Raw genomic sequence first — 19,117 nt, forward strand, 5'->3', positions numbered from 1 at the left:
CATCACTCTGCTCTGCTCCGCATCACTCTGCTCCCCGCACCGCACAGCATCACTCTGCTCTGCTCCGCATCACTCTGCTCCCCGCACCGCACAGCATCACTCTGCTCCCCGCACCGCACCGTATCACTCTGCTCTGCTCCGCATCACTCTGCTCTGCTGCGCATCATTCTGCTCCGCACCGCACCGCTCCCCGCACCGCATCACTCTGCTCCGCATCACTCTGCTCCCCGCACCGCTCCGCTCCGCACCATTCTGCTCTGCTCCGCACCTTTCCGAACCGCACCGCACCACTCTGCTCCCCTCCCCGCTCCGCTCCGCTCCCCGGTACAGCGCCGCTCGCCCGCCCGCCCTTCCGCCCACGGCGCTCGGCGGAGCGGCGGCAAAAGGCGGCGTCGGGGCCGGGTCAGGGCTGCGGGAGCGGAACCGCGGCTGTCGCTGCAGCGAGCCCCGGTACGGCGGGAGCCGGCGCTGCCCGGCATCGCTGCGAGCCCGCTGCTGCTGCCGCCCGGCGCGGCCGAGGTGAGTGATGCGCTCCGCGGCCGCGGGCAGTGATGCGCTCCGCGGCCGAGGTGAGTGATGCGCTCCGCGGCCGAGGTGAGTGATGCGCTCCGCGGCCGCGGGCAGTGATGCGCTCCGCGGCCGAGGTGAGTGATGCGCTCCGCGGCCGCGGGCAGTGATGCGCTCCGCGGCCGCGGGCAGTGATGCGCTCCGCGGCCGAGGCGAGTGATGCGCTCCGCGGCCGCGGGCAGTGATGCGCTCCGCGGCCCCGGGGGTCTGCGGGGTTTGGGGAGTCTCTGAGCACACCCCTCTGCCGTGATGCCATCTCCTCAGCGCTCGGCTCTGCCCGGGGGGTGACCCGAAGTATCGGTCGGGCTCCCGTGTCCCGCAGTGCTTAGAGACAACACCGCTTTTTTCCGCCTTTTTTGTTTGTTTGTTGGTTTTGTTTTGGTTTTTTTTTAAATCCCCCCTTCACTCCCCTTTCCATTTTTTCTTTCCCCCTGGGAATCCAGCAGCTAAATCCCTCGGTTGTGTGTTTAGCCAACTCTCCCTGGAAGCTGTGGATAGTTCATGAATATGCACAGGGAGATCGTTTCCCGGGAGGCTGCCTCTATAATGAGCTGATTGAGCTGTGCCTGCAGCAGGGCTGTTCTCCTGGGGGAAAAGTTGGGTGCCAGAACTGAGCAGCTTTGTGTCCCTGGCTTCACGGAGGCTTGGCCAGCCTCCCTGAGGAGGAGCAGAATCAGGTGTTAGCAGGTCCAGCCTGACAGGATCCCCATCTGCTGTGCGTCCAAAAGATATAAAGAGCATCACGTAACTAGCACACATAAGGTAACCTTTCTGTTTTATACCAGCTCGTGTAGAAATGGACTTTTCCTGTCTAAAAACACCACACCACTTAATAAGGACATTTCATTGCTTAGCAACAGTCCCAAATCAGCTTGATCCCCGTGGTGGTCTCCAAAGATGTGCCAGTAAAACAGCCACTGTCCTGGAGGAAAGGATCTCCTCTGTTTTCCCCTTGGTGATGTGATGACCAACCCAAAAGACCAGGGCTGGTTGCTACTGCCCAAGTATTTAAGAGCACTTGAGACGCTGGGAGCTAAGTGTAACTAAAAAACTCCATGCCAGACAGAGTAAGCTGGAAGTGGAAGCCTCAGGCATGAGTGGGACCTTGCAGCTGCCGTGCTGCTGCATCCTGTGTCTTGGCACCTTTGTTTTGTGCACAGGTACAGCAGCATGCTGCTTAACAGCTTTCAGTTATGCAATTATTAGAACTAATGTTTTGACAGCTGTGCAGAGTCTGCTGGTGTTTAATGTAATAGACAAATAAATAAGTTCCTTTAAAATAAGCCTTTTAAAGGATGCATGCCCTCCTCTGCTGCGGTAAGACAGACTAGTTAAGTGGGGTGAGGATTTGTGCTTTGGAAGAGCAATTCAAATGACAAATAAACACACAGACTTTTTGCTTACAAAGCCACATCCTGGTACACATAAATTTGCTACCCTAGAAACTTAGGCTTTTAAGAAGAATTTCCCCATGAAAATTTCTGTAAGCTTTTGAAACAAGCTGTCTGTTCTCATCAGAACAACTTTGCTTGGGGACAATATTTCTCCCTCTTTCTCACCAGTAACCTTGTGAAGTGCTGATAAAGATAGAATCCACAGCATCAGCTCCCTTTAATTGCTCTTTTAGACTGTGTATCTAGATGGAAACCTAGCAACACAACTGTATAGGAGAGAGATGTTTCAATAGCTACACTTCTTTTATCACCCTGGATGCACCTTTAGAGTTTAGATTCATCAAGCTAGTCTCTTTACCCCTTGGAGCCTTATAGCTTGATTTCCTATGCCTGGAATAAACCAGAACTGAGCTAGTGAAAAAGGCAACAAAGATGGAATGGAAATGCTTAATATGATAAAAGATCCATTCTTCCTTTCTTCCTGCTGCCCCTGTGAGTTCCTGCAGTATTCCCGTGGGGAAGATATTCCTCTACAGAGAGAGATTGCTTGTCTAACAGGAAAATGATTCAAGGAGAAACTACCCATCAGTGTTTGTGTTTCACCTAGAGGCTCAAGGGGAAGCTGAGGGAGCAGTGGCCCAGACCAGCATGTCTGGACCAGCCCAGACAGTGTCATGTGTGAGAACTGGACTGAATTTGGGGAGAAGCATCAGCAGTCATCCAATCTCTGATTGCCCACGGTGGTGACAACTGTGATTCAGTTTCTGCAATGTACAGGGCAAATTCATCCTCAGGGGTGAAAACAACTCCAGCCACAAGTTGAAGTCACTGATACTCTGTCCAGATTTCCCTGACTGGCTATAGTGTAGTGTTTTTAGCTTTATTGACATCCTTGTTGTGCACAGTCTCCTTGCCATAGAATAGGGCACTTACAGGGAGTCAGGATGGAAATATCTGACTGACTCTGTGTGATTTGGGGACACATAAATGAGGGATTTCACACTGGTGAAATCGCTGTTAGTTTTTAGATGTTTGGGGGAAATGTGTTTGCTAGGTGCTAAAAATTCCCTCAATACCTAGTGTGTCCTTGGCAGTGCCTCCCAAGATCTTGTATTTTTTCAGCATTAATGAATTAAACATCACAAATGCCTTTGTCACACCAACAGAGCAAGCAGTTAAGTTACAGGAAAACTGACCCATTCTGTATCTGTCATTCCTGAACTGCAAATGAAGTGTTAACAATCCTGCAGGAGTTTCTGGGGTGGCTGTGATGTGTGTGTTTGTGTAATCAAACCACATGAGAGTGATAGGATGGTGCATTTCTGTTTGGCACAGGGAGAGGGTATGCACACTGTGTTAACATTTTGCTTCCAAAAAAGCCACAGCACATCTGTAATTCTCTCCTGATGCCAGTGCTCCGAGATAAGAGCTGCTTATACAGAGACTTGCCTGCTGGGTATGGGTACTTAATAAATAAGCTTGAGTGAAACTAGAGCAGGATAGAACTTCATACCCTGGTGCATACAGAAAATCTGGATAAGCTGTGATTTTTATTCCTGAAGTTTGAACGGGTTCTTCTGTGAGTCCCAGGGTCTCTGGGTAATGCTGCTGTGGTCTCTGTGCATGCCAACATGCAGAAAATCCTCGCAAGACTCTCTTCAGCACCTAGGATTTAGCATACAATTGGTTTAATCCTCTAATCTTATCAAGCACTAACGTAAATGAGAACTGAACAGACGAGTTAATTCTAAAAAATCAAATCCCATTATATTTCTCAGTGTAGTGCAAAATATTTCTCCTTTTACTTTCCTGATTGGCTTATTTTTTTAATCCATTGTTTGTTTAGAGGTATCAGCCTGTAGATTTGGGTTTAGCGGTGAAAGGTTCAGGTAATCGGCTCTCCTGTGATGCGAGTTTATCTGCGCTTTGAACAGCTGGAGGGGATTTCAGGATCAGAGCAAGTAGTGTGGCCTGAGAGCCTGGTTACTGCGATCTTGGCAGAGGAAGGAATTTCTGAGTGTTTCTTACCCCGGCCGCAGCAGTCCGGGCAGTTTTTATCGCTTTTGTACCAGTCAAGAATAGCAGATGTCCTTCGGTTTTTTCCTTTCCGCACACCTCGCCGCTTCTCTCTCTTTAGAGAGGTAAGCAATCCTCACAAGGCATGTGTGAAAACCATCCTTCGGCTCTGGGAATGTGTTCTCAGACCTCGTGAAGAAGCTGAGCAATGAAATATTAGTTTCTAGAACTCAATCTCCTGCGGTGATGCCGCAGAACAGGCTATCTCTTTAAATGATTGATTTCACACAGATTTACCTGAGTTCGTTTATCTTCTTGTAGCTTTACTCGGGTGATTTTTTTTTTTCTCAGTTTTGTCCTTACCAATACCTTTGCTAAGGGCTGGATCCTGGATCCTGCCACCTCTCCTCTCCTCATTTCATGGATAGCTCTGCTGCATTCAGTGACACTGTTACAGGCTGTGCTGCCTGTGACTCAGACTAATGCAAGTCAATTTAAAGGACAGATTAAGCGCAGTGTGAGTATGGATTGCAGTGTCTAGCCCGTAATGAATAATTCAGGAGTATGGAGGAGACAGAGTAAGAGTTAAGTGCTTAATCCAGCTCTAGGTGAAGTCAGCAAAAGACTTTCCATTGACCCCCATCCAGGATACATTTCAGCAAAGCTTAACTATGTGTGAGTTTGTAAATTGTCCCATTGATAGCAGAGTGCTGCAGGCGTGAGCTTCAGCAGCTCTCTGCATTAGCACCCAGCTGAATGTTATTTACGACTCTCTTGCCTGCTATACTGTCATTAACCAAAGGAAGCTTGCTGAGGTCTGAGCACGGCTACTGAGTCACGCTTTTGTAGTATTGAAAACCAGAAACGATTAATAACTGGAGTGGCACACAATTAACAGAAGAAAATATAGACATAAAAAGGTGGTAAAACAAGTTTCAGAGGTGAATTTTGGTTGGTTAGAGCCAGGAATTCTGCCCTCCTTCTGCAGGAACAAGGTGATGGGGATCCCACCACAACTGGACACTGAGCCTTTCACAGCTCAGGAGTCAACTTGAACCTGCTCTGGGTGTGATCCACCTTCCTGGGGTGAATTGAACCCCCAGGGACTGAACTGCCCCTGGAAGACCTCATGTGGGAATGGCAGAGCAGTTCTGCTGGAGGGAACTAGAGGATGCTCTGCACCTGCAGCTCTTGTGATCAGGTATGGGTCGGTAGCACCTGGGAATTCTGTCCTTCCAGCTGCTCCAGAGGGATTTACTGTCCCATAAAAGTTCAGTTCAGCACAGCCACCAGCAGTGCTGGTTTCTTTTCATGGCAGCGGCATCATTGACTTGGAGAGGCAGGGCATCTCCTCCTTCTGCTTGTAACTCAGCCTATAAAATTCCAATGGAGGCTGTGCCTTTGTTCTGAGCTGCAGATTGTGGCAGTACTACAGCTTTGCTCTCCGGTGGGAAGGCAAGCACACCCACAGCAGAGCAGGGCACCCCAGACAGAGGCTGGCTCCTGCACTGAAATTAAGGCTCCACAGATACCTCACCCTTTTTTTCCTGTTTTTGAGTTCTCTTTGCTTGCTGGGAGAAGTGGTTTGGGGGACAAGGCTGGGATATTTTCCCTGCCATCTGCCTTGAAGGCAGCAAGCTTGAAAGTTGGCACAGTTACTTCCTGATCTCTGCCAAGCTCTGTTAATACAGAACAGCTTCTCCTGAATAGAAGGCAGTTCATGTTTCATAAAGAATGGAGAAAGGGGAGAGGCCAGTGTGTTTAAAGGGGTTGAAAGACACACTGGCAGTCATCTGATTCTTGAGCTGCTGCTGGCCTTGACTCTCTGCTGCTTTATGGGGGGAGATTTAAGGGTGAGCATCATTTTTCCTCCTGGACTTGAAGGTGTGAATGCTTTTGGGGCCTGGTTCTGCAGCTGCATCTCACTTGCAGTCATGTCACTGAAGTGATTTGCATTTATTACTGAGAATATTACCTGGGATCTCCCTGCTAAGCTAACTACATGGATAAGCTTCTGTGGGCTTCAAGGGCATCCTGTCTGATGCTGCCACAGACTTTCTTCCCTTCTCACTTTTGCATAGCAGAAATCTCTTTGACTTGAACAAAGAGGAATGTTCTGGGAGATCTCTAGTTTTACTCTGAGATCACTGGGCTGATGTTGGGCTAGCAAGTCACAGGGTCTCTGAGTCACTGTTAAATGGCTAAATGGTACCACTGCTGCTCCTCATTTGGCAGCTAAAGCTGAATGATGTTAGCTGTAACTTGCTTGGTCTGTATTTAACTTCTGTGAAAGTCAGCAAAAGTAACAGATGAATTCCATCAGAGATGAATCTTGACTTCATCTGGAACCTTGCTTAATTCATTTGTGGACTTGCATATAATGCCACCTATTTCCCTAGAGGAATAAGGAATTGGATCTGGTAGGTGTTTGCAAAGGGTTTATGCAATCCCTGATCTATGATGCACAAAGCACTCTTTGCTCCTAGGGGCATGTTGACTTGTTTCTTGGCTCTGTGTTACACCCAGGAGCTGAGAATGAACTGCTTTGGAGGTGTATTTAAATCTTTGGAGACGATTTGGGAAAAAAACCCCACAAAACAACATCTAATCCTTCTACCACTTGGGGTACTGCTGCAAATGCAGCACACTTGATTCCCTGAATCCAACAAGTTCTCTCTGTTCCTCCTTTCAACAAGGGAAATGAATTACTGGAGAAAATGGGGCTGCAGACTCAGGTTTGAATTAGAGCCCAGTGGGGCATTTTAAACATGTTTGAGAAATGCCCAAAGCAACCCTGACTCCTTCTTATAAATCAAACCTGACCAAATCCTCTGTCTTCATATTTCCATAGCCACCACTTCCCCTCCACCTCCTCCCTTGCACATCCTCCCACTTGCTCTGCAGCTGAAACTCATGCACCAGGTTTAATATCCAAGCCAATTTTTATAGCTGAGTTGAAATGGGGAGGTGGACAGGCCCACAAAAGCATGAAAGTGACTCAGTAACACAATGGGCTCCAGTTAAACTGGGAATCTGGACAATATAGACATCAGCTTGTTTTTAAAGCTAAATTTACTTTGCCTGAAAGTTCAGACTAGTTTTTGGATTTTACTGCTAGACAGTCTGAGTACATAAATTATTGAAGGGGCTTTTATAGGGTTAGGGTGCCTTAGAAAATGAACCAATTATATTAAGGATTGAAAACTATCCAACTACTTAAAGGTTTTAAGTAAGAAGTGACCAATTACTTAAAGAATTGAGAAAGGAAAATTTAGAGCATAAAGAGAAAATGTGGAGGTCTGCAGAAGAGGGTGAGATACTTCTAGCATTGGTTATTCTAAGGAATCAATTTCTTATCTAAGGGATGATTTTCCAGAGAGGCCCTGAAAGAGATTCAGCTCCCCCACGCTTGGACCATGCTGAAAGCTGCTCCTTCTGCTGGACTTGCCATCCAGACTGGACTGGACATCCAGAGTGTCCAGTCTCTGGAGGTGTTTCTCAGTGGAGTGTCTCACAGTGTATATGCTGCAAGCCACTTCTTTCCACATCCAAACTGAGTGTTGTGTCCATCCCTTCTCTGTCTCTCCATCCTAACCCTTGGATCTCAGCTCTGCCCCTTCACACAGGGCTCAGAGGTGGGCAGCAAGCTGGCAGCTGAGCTCTGGTGGTCTTTGGGCCAATATTGCATGCTTGTCTCAGCTGTCAATGTACTTGTGCACAGACCATGGCAGAAAAGCTGCAGCATCGTGGGGAGCTATAAAACACCAGTCTGTGACAACTGCAAACAAGATATATCAGCAGGTAAATGTTTCATCCCCTGTGGCAGTGCTTATGCCAAAGAAGCAAAGCTTCATTCCTGTGAATCTGCTGTCTGGAACCAATTCCTTGGTGCAAGTTTCCTCACAGTAACTGCAGAGTTCATAGCATGGGTTTGTGTGTAAAGTGGCACAGGAAAGCATCTGGCCTTGATTAGATTCCAATAACAGAGAGCTCTGCTGTAAGTAGCAGACAAATAAGATTTTGATGACGTTTCCTTTACAGACCACCTGCAGTTCCTTGGATTTCTGACATGCTGTGGGAGACAGAATTCCTTCTGGATCCAAATCTTGGCTTATATGCAGCTAAATTCATTCCTGCATGCACACCAACCTGCCTACACACTCATTCATTTGGTTATGTTGCAGATCCTGGTACTGCTTGTGTTTCCATTTCTTTGGCTGATTTGGGAAGTGCTTGCAGTGACTTTCCTCTTGTACTCAGCTAACAGCCTGGTTTCCAGAGGGCCAGACACAGTTCCACATCCACACAGGGCTGCAGAGCGAGTCCCTTTGAAAATCAATTTACAAATGTCTTTGCAAAAATAGCCTGTGTTTCCTTGTGAAGGGGAATCCCAGGAGTCTTCTGAACAAGGCATGTTGTAAAAGGATGGAAGTCTCAAACTCCAAAATAGAGAGCAATTCAGACCAGATGATGTGCTTTGCCTCAGGAAAGCTGGAAAAACTAACAGTAGAGCCACAAATATTTCTTTCATTTTTGTGTTTTAACTGCAGGTCTTGGTCCTTAGAGATAGCACAAGTAGCATCTCAGCCTGTGAACATCTGTCTGAAAGTGGGATGCAGTAAGAAACTGGGAACAATTGGCTGAAATGCTTTGATTTGGCAGTTCTTGTCCATTTGGGTTGGCTTGTTGCCACTCCTGAGCAGCTCCTGTGGCTGTGAAAATCTGCATCTTTGGTGGTAGAAGGGTAATAAGGACAAGGGTGATGTTTGCTTCTTTCTGAACTGCTTCAGATCACAGACTCCAGGCCTGTGCTGGGGAGGAGGAGAAGAGAGCAGAGCAGAGGGACATTACTGCTGCCTCAGCTCAGTTCTGGTGGCCTCAATCTGTATCCTGGAGATGTGGCTTCCCTGGCAGCTTCTGGCAGCTTTTGCAAGCAACATTTCCCTCCTTTGCACAGTGACTAATAGGAACCAGCTCATGGTATCTCTTGTTTGTGAAGGAAGCATCCTGGACTTTCTCTGAGATGAATGTGTCATTAAAGCCTGTTTGCTTATTCTGAGACCCTGCCCCATCCTCTGCTAATGGTCTACAGGGCAGTGCTCATTGAGCTGTAATAATATTTAATGTGAGTTTCTGCATGGCTGGTGCAGCTGGCAGTATTGAACTCATTGTACTGGCAGGGGATCTGCCAACCTGCTGCTCAGGCACTGAGGCAGCTTGTTCTGCCTGCACATCTTCCCCTCCAGAAGTTTTCCTTCTGTTCTGAAATGCCTTGTGCTTGCCCAGGTCCTGCTCCACACCACTGAGCTGTGTGGCACCTGGGGCTCTTCAGCCTCTGGATATTGCACATCTGCTTCCACATTTCTCACTGATTCTTGGAGGATGAAATAGCAGTGCTAATTAACCTAATTGCACAAGCACTGGGTTTTCATGTGAGGAGAGCAGGTAGCTGCATCTGTTTGGGAGAGGAGAAATGTGGGAGGAAAGAAAGACACAGCTGCTCAAATCCCCTTTTCAGGCTGCTGAAAGCCCCCCAGCCACAAGCTGCTTTGTGAGTCTTCCCTGATCCAGTAATAAATTCTTCATGGGTCACTAGAAAGCATGGTTTGCTGCAGTTATCCTCACTCATCTGTAGTGATGAGAATTCTCACTCAGTAATTCCCCCCAGAATTCACCCTCATGTTCTGAGGAATAGGAGTCTGTGTCTGTGCCACAATGAGCTCAGCTCAGTTAATGGAGCTGGAATGGTGCACAGGTATTTCAGTATTCCTGCTGCTCCCTCATTTGGGAGAGTGCTACAAATCCCCCACTCTTCTCATGCTGGTGGAAAAAGCCCTGCTGAAAAAGTGAATGTGACTGAAATACTGTGAGAGCTGTGTCCTCACCACACATTGAGCCTTACAGCCCTCCTCTTCCAAACCTGGCATTTTCTGATGTCAGTAAATTGTGGCAGTGAAAAATATGACCTTTAGATCCATTAGATCAAAGTGGGTGACACCTGGAGTGAGACACTGTGACCTGCATGACTCCACACGTCCAGATGGGACTTTGTGCCTGTTCCTCCTCTTTCTGGAAGGTCAGAGCATAACAAGCAGAGCTGGCTAAGTGCACTCTTGATGGAGCACTTGTAAAATTTTCTTTTAACCTCACAGTACTTTTTAAGTTAGAGTGGCAAGAACTGGAGCTGAAGCAGCTGCCTGTGCTGTGGTTGGCAAGGAAGTCTGGCAGCACAGGTTGGAATTCCTGCCTTACCTCTCATATTGCTGCCAACAGAACCACAACCAGCAAAGCCTCCTCTGCACAAACTGCTGCTGAGGGAGCCAGCTCAGATGGAAGGTGAGGAAGAAGCTTTCCTCCTCTTTCTCAGCAATTAACCAGCAGCTTATGTGAGTAATGTGACTTTAGGAGAGGGTGTTTTGATCAGTCCCAGAAGCAGTGTGCACACCAGCAGGGAGCTGCTGGAGAGCTGCACGTGGATGATGCTGCACAAACAGCCTTGTCTGTCCTTCCTCCCATTGCAAGGGGTGGGTGTGGGAAAGGGTCCAGAGTCTGCAAGGGAATCCTGCAGATGAGCACAGAGTGTGTCAGTCCTGGTGGGCAACATAAACTGGGGACGCTGAGCACAGGGTAGAATCATAAATGAATAAATGGTAGGCACTGCCAGCAGGATCTGGCTTTCCTTTTCAGGGTGGCAGTGATGTGTAAAGCTGGAGTGGATCTGTAAAACAGCAGCACACAAGCTTTGGGATTGGCAGTTTATTCCATTGGCTTGGGAACTGGTGATTCCCTTCTGTGGTCTGACACTCCTTGCTGGAGTGACACTTCATGGGATTGTAATGCAAGGCCCTGGCTTGTGGCAGCCATCTATATTCAATGATCTGTAAAGGCCTTTCTCTCAGCACAGGTGCTTAGGGGGAGATGCTGGAGTGTGGGAATCCACATAACTTTGACAAGCTTGTTTCTCTGGGCCTTGGCAGGTGGGATCCAGGGTGCTTTTGAAATCTGTCAAGGCATCCAAAGACACCTCTCTGAGCCAGAAACAGTCCCTTTATTTACCAGCAGCAACTGGCTGAGGTTCAGACAAAATCTAAGTAATTTTTGTAGTGGTTAGGTAAGTCATATCTGAAGCATATCACAGCCTCAGCTTGCTTGGTACCTGTTTGCAGAAACTTGGAAGTGCTACATGTCTGAGTGACAGCAGAGCTTATCACCAGCAAAAGCAAGGAACTTGAGAATTAAACATGGCACAGGGCTGAGAGGCATGTTCTGTGAGATTATAACCAAGACGCTGCTTCTGACACCTACAATCATTAGTTACAATAACCAGAAGCAAATTATTTTATCAGGAAATTAATTTTCTTTGGCAGTGACAAGCATGTTAGGGAAGTGCTCATGCAGGTATGCCTCTGCAGCAATGTCAGTGAGAATCTCCAGTATTACAAAATTTGTCTTTCCCTCCCTTCTAGTCTTGAGCTTTCTTTCATTTTTTTCTTTCTAGCTTGCTGTTGCAGAATGCTTCCTTTTTCCTGTGGGAAAGAACAACTGGGTAATTGAAATGGAACAGTAGTGAAATTTTTTTAATGTGGAAGTCAGCATTAATTAGTCGGGTCGGGTGTAATTGGCTTCCTCGTCTGTCACTGCTTTTCTCCAAGTTACCAATAACTTTCTTCTATCCCAGATGTCACTGAAAAAGAACTGTCTTGTGGGAGCTGCATGGGTGTTTTTCCTGGTAGAGGTGCAAGTGAGTGACAATCCCAGTGGGGATGTTGGGGCTTGAGCTGGATCCAAACTGCAGGAAGCTTGTTTGCTTTGGAAATGGCAGAGGGAAGCCCAAGAAATTGAAATGCCTACCCAAACCAGCACCTCTTCTCTAAAGAAACAGACTCAGGGCTTCAAGGAATGCTCTAATCCTCTGCCTCTTTCAACCTGGCATAGGCTGAGCTTGCACAGAAGTGAGGCACAGATTTAATGAAAGCTGCAGGATTAAGTTCTCTGAGTATATCCTGTAGCTAAAAAATAATTGGGCCATGAGTCAGTGCTGGAAGTCTCTGGATAGTATGAGAAGTGATGGAAGGAAAACAGGCCAGCCCCCAAGTAAAATGCAAGACAAAATATATTAGAATATATATAAGAATAGATAAGAAAAAATTAATTTCAATTCCCTTCTGGATGATTTGAGGGTTTATATCCCCCACCAATTCTATTTACCATGTTTTGGGTTGGGTAGGCTTTCATCCTGACCTGGGCAGGATCTGAGGGAGGTTACAAACCCAGATGAGTTCCAAGGGCAATTCCAGGTGTGCCATGTCTGGCTTTGGAGCTGAATCAACTCTCCAGGAGGGTTCCAGAGCTGTGGGTGCAGGTATTTGTGTCCCCTGTGTGCAGAGGGAGGCTGGCACTGCTGGGAGAGCCCAAGTGCCACCCACCCTGCCTTGCCTCTGTCCCAGACCAAATCATCATCCTTCCCTGACTCAGCTCTCATGTGAGTTTGTACAGGGGCTTCTGCAGAAATTTCTGTGCTGGAGCTCACACCAGTGCCAGTTTGTGCCAGTCTGCAACTGAAGTGTAACACATGTTGGTCACCAGACATTATAGGTGCCCATGTTACAAACTGAGGTTTGCAGTCACCATGACAATTGATGGAAAAGTCAGAGGGAGATACCTGAGATCTAATCCCATCCTTAAATTGAGGATGTAGCTTTTGGTTAAGAAAGAAGATGGTGTGATCCCTTTTCTGCTTATTATTATGCTCTCTCTCATTTCCCTTTCTTGTCACATGCAGGCTATTCTGTCTCAGGATAAGAATCTTTTCCCTTTTTCTTCTTAGTAACTCAATAAAATGGGAAATTAATATGGTTCTTTACCTCTCTTTCTAAAGAGAGAATACATATACTTTTTCAGATCTCACAGTAACTATTCTGTTGAAGGAGAGCCAGGCCAGTGGGAGAAAAGTCAGGGGTGGAGGGGAGGTAACTGCAGGTACACACCAACCTGCCCAAGTAGGATAAGTGAGGTTCACACCTGAGTTCCTGCAGCATCAATCCACACTAATGTGAACTGGAGTCATGGCTTGGCTGTCCCTTAGAGCTGAAGGGTGACAGTCCCTGTCAGCTGAGTGATGGATGGGGGTCACACAGCAGCCCAAGATGTGCCTGGCAAAGGTGAGCAGTGTAGGGTGAGCTGTGAGCTGGGGCTGACAAGGTGTGTGGGGAGGGAGCTGGCATGCCAGCAGGGTTTGGACACCTTATCTTGTCATATTGGATGGGATTATGGCTGTGTTTGGGAGTGTAAATGTGTCAGAGAAGGCAGGACTGTGCTAAGAACCCTCCAGGAGAGGATTAATTTGTGGATTCAGAGATTTGGGAAAGCCTCCTCCCTGTCATGATGCAAATAAGGCTCTGCAAGCAACAACTCAGGAGTCTGTGGGTCTGTGTTCCATGAAGCTGAGCAGTGCCTGAACTCCAATGCCTGTCCTGGGCAACAGCATTTTTACACTCTTGCTTTGCCCCAGTGCCAAGGGCTCACACAGGGATCCATGGGTATTTAGGGAAACTTTCAGGCACTCCTTGGCTGTTTAGGATTATGCATATTGAATACTAAAGAAATCTCAATGGATGCTAAAACCAGCTAGATTACTCCTAACCTTTCCAGAGGATTGAAGAGAACACCCTCCCCACTGTCCACCCCCATGATTTCCTCTTGCTGTCTCAGTCCTTCATGTGAAGGGGATAACAACAACTGTAATGATTTTGAAAGCAAAACCACTGAGAGACTCCAAGTCAGAAATAAAACTTATTAGAAAAAAAAAAAAAAAGAAAAATAAAATACATGCAATAGTACAAAAGAAAAAACACTGACAGAGCCAGAATATAACCTGACAACCCACCAGTTAGTGTGGTAGCAGCAGTCCCATTAAATGGTGGCTCCATCCTCCTGCAGTGGCAGATGTGGTTCAGCTGGAGCAGTGCTCCTGGAGAAGGTGCAGTTTCCTCTGAAAGTCCAGGGATGATGTGGAAAGGTTTTGTTCTGGAATCCAATTGAAAAAGGCAGTTTTGGTGTTCAAAATCTCAGTTTTTCTCTGGGTAGGAAAGGCTTGGCTCCTCCCCTGGCTGGAGCATCTCCCAGTGGGATGATGGAATTTTATCAGTCATGCCCTGGGACTCAATGGCCATGAACAGGAGATATCTCCTGGAGGGAGGATGGGCTGTGGAAAGATAAAGAACACTGTCCTATCTGATATTAACAGATGACCCATTAACAGGAGATATCTCTCACAGATATAGAGATATTGACCTGGTTTCAGCAGATGGTAATAAAATACAGACTTCTGGGCATCAAACCTTTCTACAAAATCACTACTTCTATAAAACTACTCCATCTGAACTGCTACCACCACCGTAACTAACGGAGTATCAAGTTGTATTCCAACTCTCTCAGTAGTTTTTCTTTTCTACTATTACACGTCTTTTATTTTTTCTCTTTTTTTTCCTATTAAATTGTATTTCTGACTTAAAGTCTCTCACTGGTTTTGCTTTCAAACCATTACAAATATCATTATATTATTATATCCCAAACAGGGATTTCACCCAATTGTGTTGAGCTGCAGACACCATTGGTGAGGGAGCTGGGAGGTACCAAACCAGACCAGTCAGATCTGGATGAGAGACTTTTTAATCTGCTATATAAGAGGGAACTGTACAATAAACCATGCTGTTTGCTGCAAGGGAGTGTGTCCTCCCTGTCACTGACCCCTTCTCCCCCTCAGGTTACAGATCCCCTGATAATAATAATATTATAATAATTGATTTTATATATATTGTAATCACAATAGTATTATAATAATATTATAATACATAATTATTATATTTATAATATAATAACAATAATCCCCTGAGTTATCTGTGAGCAAAGCCCCTGGCATTGCTCAGGCTAGCAGAGTCACAGAGGTTGATCCTTGCTGCTTTGTCCCAATGCTCCTCTGCCATGGAGCATTTTTGTCCCATTGCCTTTTCTCTTGGTTGAAGTTCATGCAGCTCCTTTGCCTTCTGAGAACACAGAGTTAAGAGGTAATTTATCTTTCTGCTGATATAAGACCTGTTAAAATAGAAACACTGGTTAGGAGCAAAGCTCGTAAATTTTTTCTGGTCTGTGTATAAATTGCTTTCAAGTCCCAGGGTCAGGTAACAAACTGAAATTGTTGGTTCATTCATTCAGTGACATTCATTCAGGGAGCTACTAGCTCTGCTGCCTGAAGGCAGGAAAGGGAGTGACACTTGCAGGGTCAGGGCTTTGCTCTGAGGGACCACCACCAGTGCATCCCTGGCTTGGGAGGCCACTATGAGACAGCCAGGGTGAGTCTGGGAACCTGGGAGACCCCTGCTGAGGGGAACACCTCCCAGGGATTATCCATTTATTTCCTGGCCAGGGAAAGATGATCGGGGAGGATTTCCTCCTTCATTCCATGAAAGCAGTAATTTGCTTTTTCTTCCTGGTTGTTCTGTAGGAATGGGGAAAATGCACTTCACTAACAATATCCTGCAGGAGTGGAAGGCAGGTTGTACTTCCAGCCCTTGCCCTTTCCCTTCCCATGCAGTCAGTGGATATCCCTTCAGGAGCTCGAGCAGGGTCACAGTGAGTTCCTGGAAGGGTTGATGTGTGCCTCTGCAGGTGAGGGGGTGTGTGCTTCTGGTTCTTCTTCTCTCACATGCACACTTTGTGGGAAAGATGAATGCTGCTATAAATAGCTGGGGGAAATCTATTATCAGCTCTAAGGAGAGGAAGTTAATGCTCCCTTGAATTTTGTGTCTGGTAGTATGAACCATTGCTGGGTGTGAGAAGCAGGTTAGCTAATTAAATGTTCCTGCTGCTGCAGTGTGAGCAGCATATTGTGAATCCCTGCAGTCTCCTGGAGCCACGCAGAGCCTTCCTCTGCCACAGCACTGGGTTCTGGGGCTCTCACTTGAGGTTCTCCCTCTCTGGTTCCTCTGCCAGACAGAGTGTGGGATACCTCATGGCAAGGTGGTTGCTTCAGTGGCTGCAGCAGATCTGTGGGGTTTGGAGGGAGTGATCCTTTCCTCCTGAGGGAACTGGAGCATGTCTCTGTCCTGGCTGTGCTGCTGTGAGTCTGTGGATTCACAGCTGTGCCTGTGACACCAGTGCTGGCTCTTGCTCACTGCTCTTTATCTGTGTGCAGGTGCTGGACATGGACACAGAGGATGACCCATTGTTACAGGACGCCTGGCTAGAGGAGGAAGATGAAGAGGTAGCCTTCAGCTCCCAGAAGAGGAGAGAGGGTGCTCTGCTGTGTGGAAAAAGCCCGTGCAGAGTCAGACCCGTGTGTGTCACACTGCCTGTGTCTGGCTTCTGGAATATCGTTGGCTGGGTGTTCACCAACCCTTACTGTGCTGGCTTCATCCTTTTCCTGGGCTGTGCCATCCCTGCTGTGCTTGCTGTCATCATGTTCCTCCACTACCCTGCCCTGGACATCGACATCTCCTACAATGCTTTCGAGATCCGCAACCACGAGTCCTCGCAGCGCTTCGACGCCCTCGCCTTGGCCCTCAAATCCCAGTTTGGCTCCTGGGGGAGGAACCGCCGGGACCTGGCTGACTTTACCTCAGAAACCCTGCAGAGGCTCATCTTCCAGCAGCTCCAGCAGCTCCACCTCAACGCTTCGCAGCTCGGGGCCAGCGCGCGGGTCAGGCGCAGCTCCCCGGAGGGCAGGACGGGCTCGCTGCAGCCCCAGGGGAACCAGAGTGCCCGGGTGGGGAGAGCCCCACGCTGGGACTACTCCAGCTCTTACATCAGTGCCAACACACAGACTCACGCTCACTGGCGCATCGAGCTCATCTTCCTGGCCCGGGGGGACTCTGAGAACAACATCTTCACCACCGAGCGCCTGGTCACCATCCACGAGGTTGAGCGCAAGATCATGGACCACCCTCGCTTCAGGGAGTTCTGCTGGAAGCCCCATGAGGTGCTGAAGGACCTGCCCCTGGGTTCTTATTCCTACTGCTCCCCTCCCAGCTCCCTCATGACCTACTTCTTCCCCACTGAGAGAGGAGGGAAGATTTACTATGATGGCATGGGACAAGATCTTGCTGACATCCAAGGTGAGCTGAGGGCATGGGAGAGGGCTGTCATGCTCAAGGAATGCCTCTCCTCAGGTTCAGGCAGTCACTGGTGTGCAGTTGAGTGACTGCCCTGTATGGAGAGAAAGATGCTGCTGGGATGTGCCTTGAGGAATTGTCTTTTCTGCACCAGGGCCCCTTTTCAAACCTGCAGTTCCAGTCACAGGTCACACAGACCCCCCACAGGCAAGTGAGAGGAACAGGTGAGGGGTGTCCTGCGTGGTACAGATGTCTTCTACTGACCCCTGTCCCCTGTAGAAGCCTGTGGTTAACTACAGCAACACCAGGGCTTTGCTGGCTACACAAATAGGGATGAGCTTCCCTGCACCATAGAGCAGATTGAAGAGGTCTGTGAGCTGCTCCAGCAGCTTGTGAGTCACCAACCAGAAAGATTCCTGCAAAGAGAGGAGGAGAAAGGCCCTCCCTCCTCTTCCCAGCTCTGTACCCTTTACTGTGCACCTCTAGCAGAACAGAGGCTCTGGGTGGTGACAAGGAGATGACTCATGAGGGGTCTGTGGGTGTGACGTGGCTGTGGGATGTAGCCTCCATCTGTTTCCCAAGCCTGGCTGCAGAGGGTAGCTGTCCAGGAGCTAGGCAGGGAGCAAGCAAAGAATTACATCCATCTGCTCCAGTAACAGTTCTGCTACCAAAACAGGAAAAAGCACAGTTTCTGGTACAAACTCTAGGGAACTGGATTTTGGGGATAGATAGGCAGTCTCTTAGAACTAGCTGAATGCATCCATCCCTGCATCCCTCACACCATCAGATGGCAGAGATACCAGGTCATAGCAGAGCCAGAACTCCTCCTCCATGGGCATTGTTTAGTTCTTGTGCTTCCAATGTAATGGAGAAAATATTGTCCCAGTGTAAGAGAAGGAAGAGCATCCAGCAGTGGAAGTACTGATGAGGATGTTGTTGGTTGGAGGTGCTGTGGTTCAGGTCAGCCAGGTGGAGGATATGTCCCTGATGGGGAAGTGCATGTGGGCAGCAACACAAGCAGTCACACAACAGAAGCAGGATGTGAGCCTTTGCAATCCAAGTTTCCCTGGCCCTCCTTGCTCTCTAGAAGGCAGCAGCAGTCTGATGAAGGACAGGCTGACTCCCAGTTTCCCTGTGGCAGACTAGACCCTGTGCCTTGCTAAGACAATTAAGCAGGATCTAACAAAAGTGGCGCCGCTTTCTCCTGCAGGGTCCCTGGAGCTGGCCATGACCCACCCCGAATTCTACTGGTATGTGGATGAGGGCTTGTCTGCTGAGAACAAGAAGAGCTCCCTGCTGAGGAGTGAGATCCTCTTTGGGGCTCCACTGCCCAACTACTACTCGGTGGAGGATCGCTGGGAGGAGCAGCGCCGCAAGTTCCAGAACTTCGTGGTCACCTACGTGGCCATGCTGGCCAAGCAGTCCACGAGGTGAGGCTGTGTGCAGGAAGGGCAGGTGGGAGTGCACAAGAGCAGGGAAGGGCAGAGGATGGAATAGAGCTTTCAAAAGCTCTGCCTCAAGGTTCACAGCAGGGCAGAAGTGCCTGTTCCACCCTGACAGCCATGCGCCGTTTGGCTCCACTGGGAAGGCACCAGGCACAGAAGGCTGGATGTGCTAGATTGGACTGCTGGTCAGACTTAAACAGTGGTTATGGCATAATGTTCCAGATGAAGGAGAAGAAGCATTTCCACTGAAGCTGGGCTCAGGCATGGAGCTGTGAGTGATGGTGGGGAGCATATGGCAGAAAACTAATCATATATTCCCCTTTACTGCCACTTCCTACTGCAGCAACATGCCAGACACCCATAGAGACAATGAAAAGGGGACAAAGTTTAAATCTACTGCCTGCCTTTCTACTGAGTCCTTGTCTGGCATTAGATCTTTTGCTTCCATCTTACATATCCAGTTTCACTGGCTCAAACAGAACTGCATTTCTGCTCTGAATTTGGCCACCACTGGTCTGATGCAGGGGATGAAATGGTCTTTACTCAAGGCTGCTCAGCCTGTGGAACCAATTCTGCTTTTGCTTTT

The 19,117-nt window shown here is 48.1% G+C and overlaps 1 protein-coding gene across 1 annotated transcript in view; it reads left to right on the forward strand.

The window, feature by feature from the left end:
* Positions 1-434: 434 nt before the first annotated feature.
* Positions 435-19,117, forward strand: part of DISP3 (dispatched RND transporter family member 3) — a 38,205-nt gene continuing 19,522 nt past the window's right edge. Inside the window, exons 1-3 of the mRNA XM_079326101.1 lie at positions 435-519; positions 16,171-17,089; positions 18,297-18,516. Of these exons, the coding sequence (XP_079182227.1) occupies positions 16,180-17,089; positions 18,297-18,516 (1,130 nt within the window). The 5' untranslated portion in view covers positions 435-519; positions 16,171-16,179. The remainder of the gene's footprint in view (positions 520-16,170; positions 17,090-18,296; positions 18,517-19,117) is intronic.

Source organism: Erithacus rubecula, assembly GCF_903797595.1.
Source record: "Erithacus rubecula genome assembly, chromosome: 24".
Lineage (NCBI taxonomy): Eukaryota > Metazoa > Chordata > Aves > Passeriformes > Muscicapidae > Erithacus > Erithacus rubecula.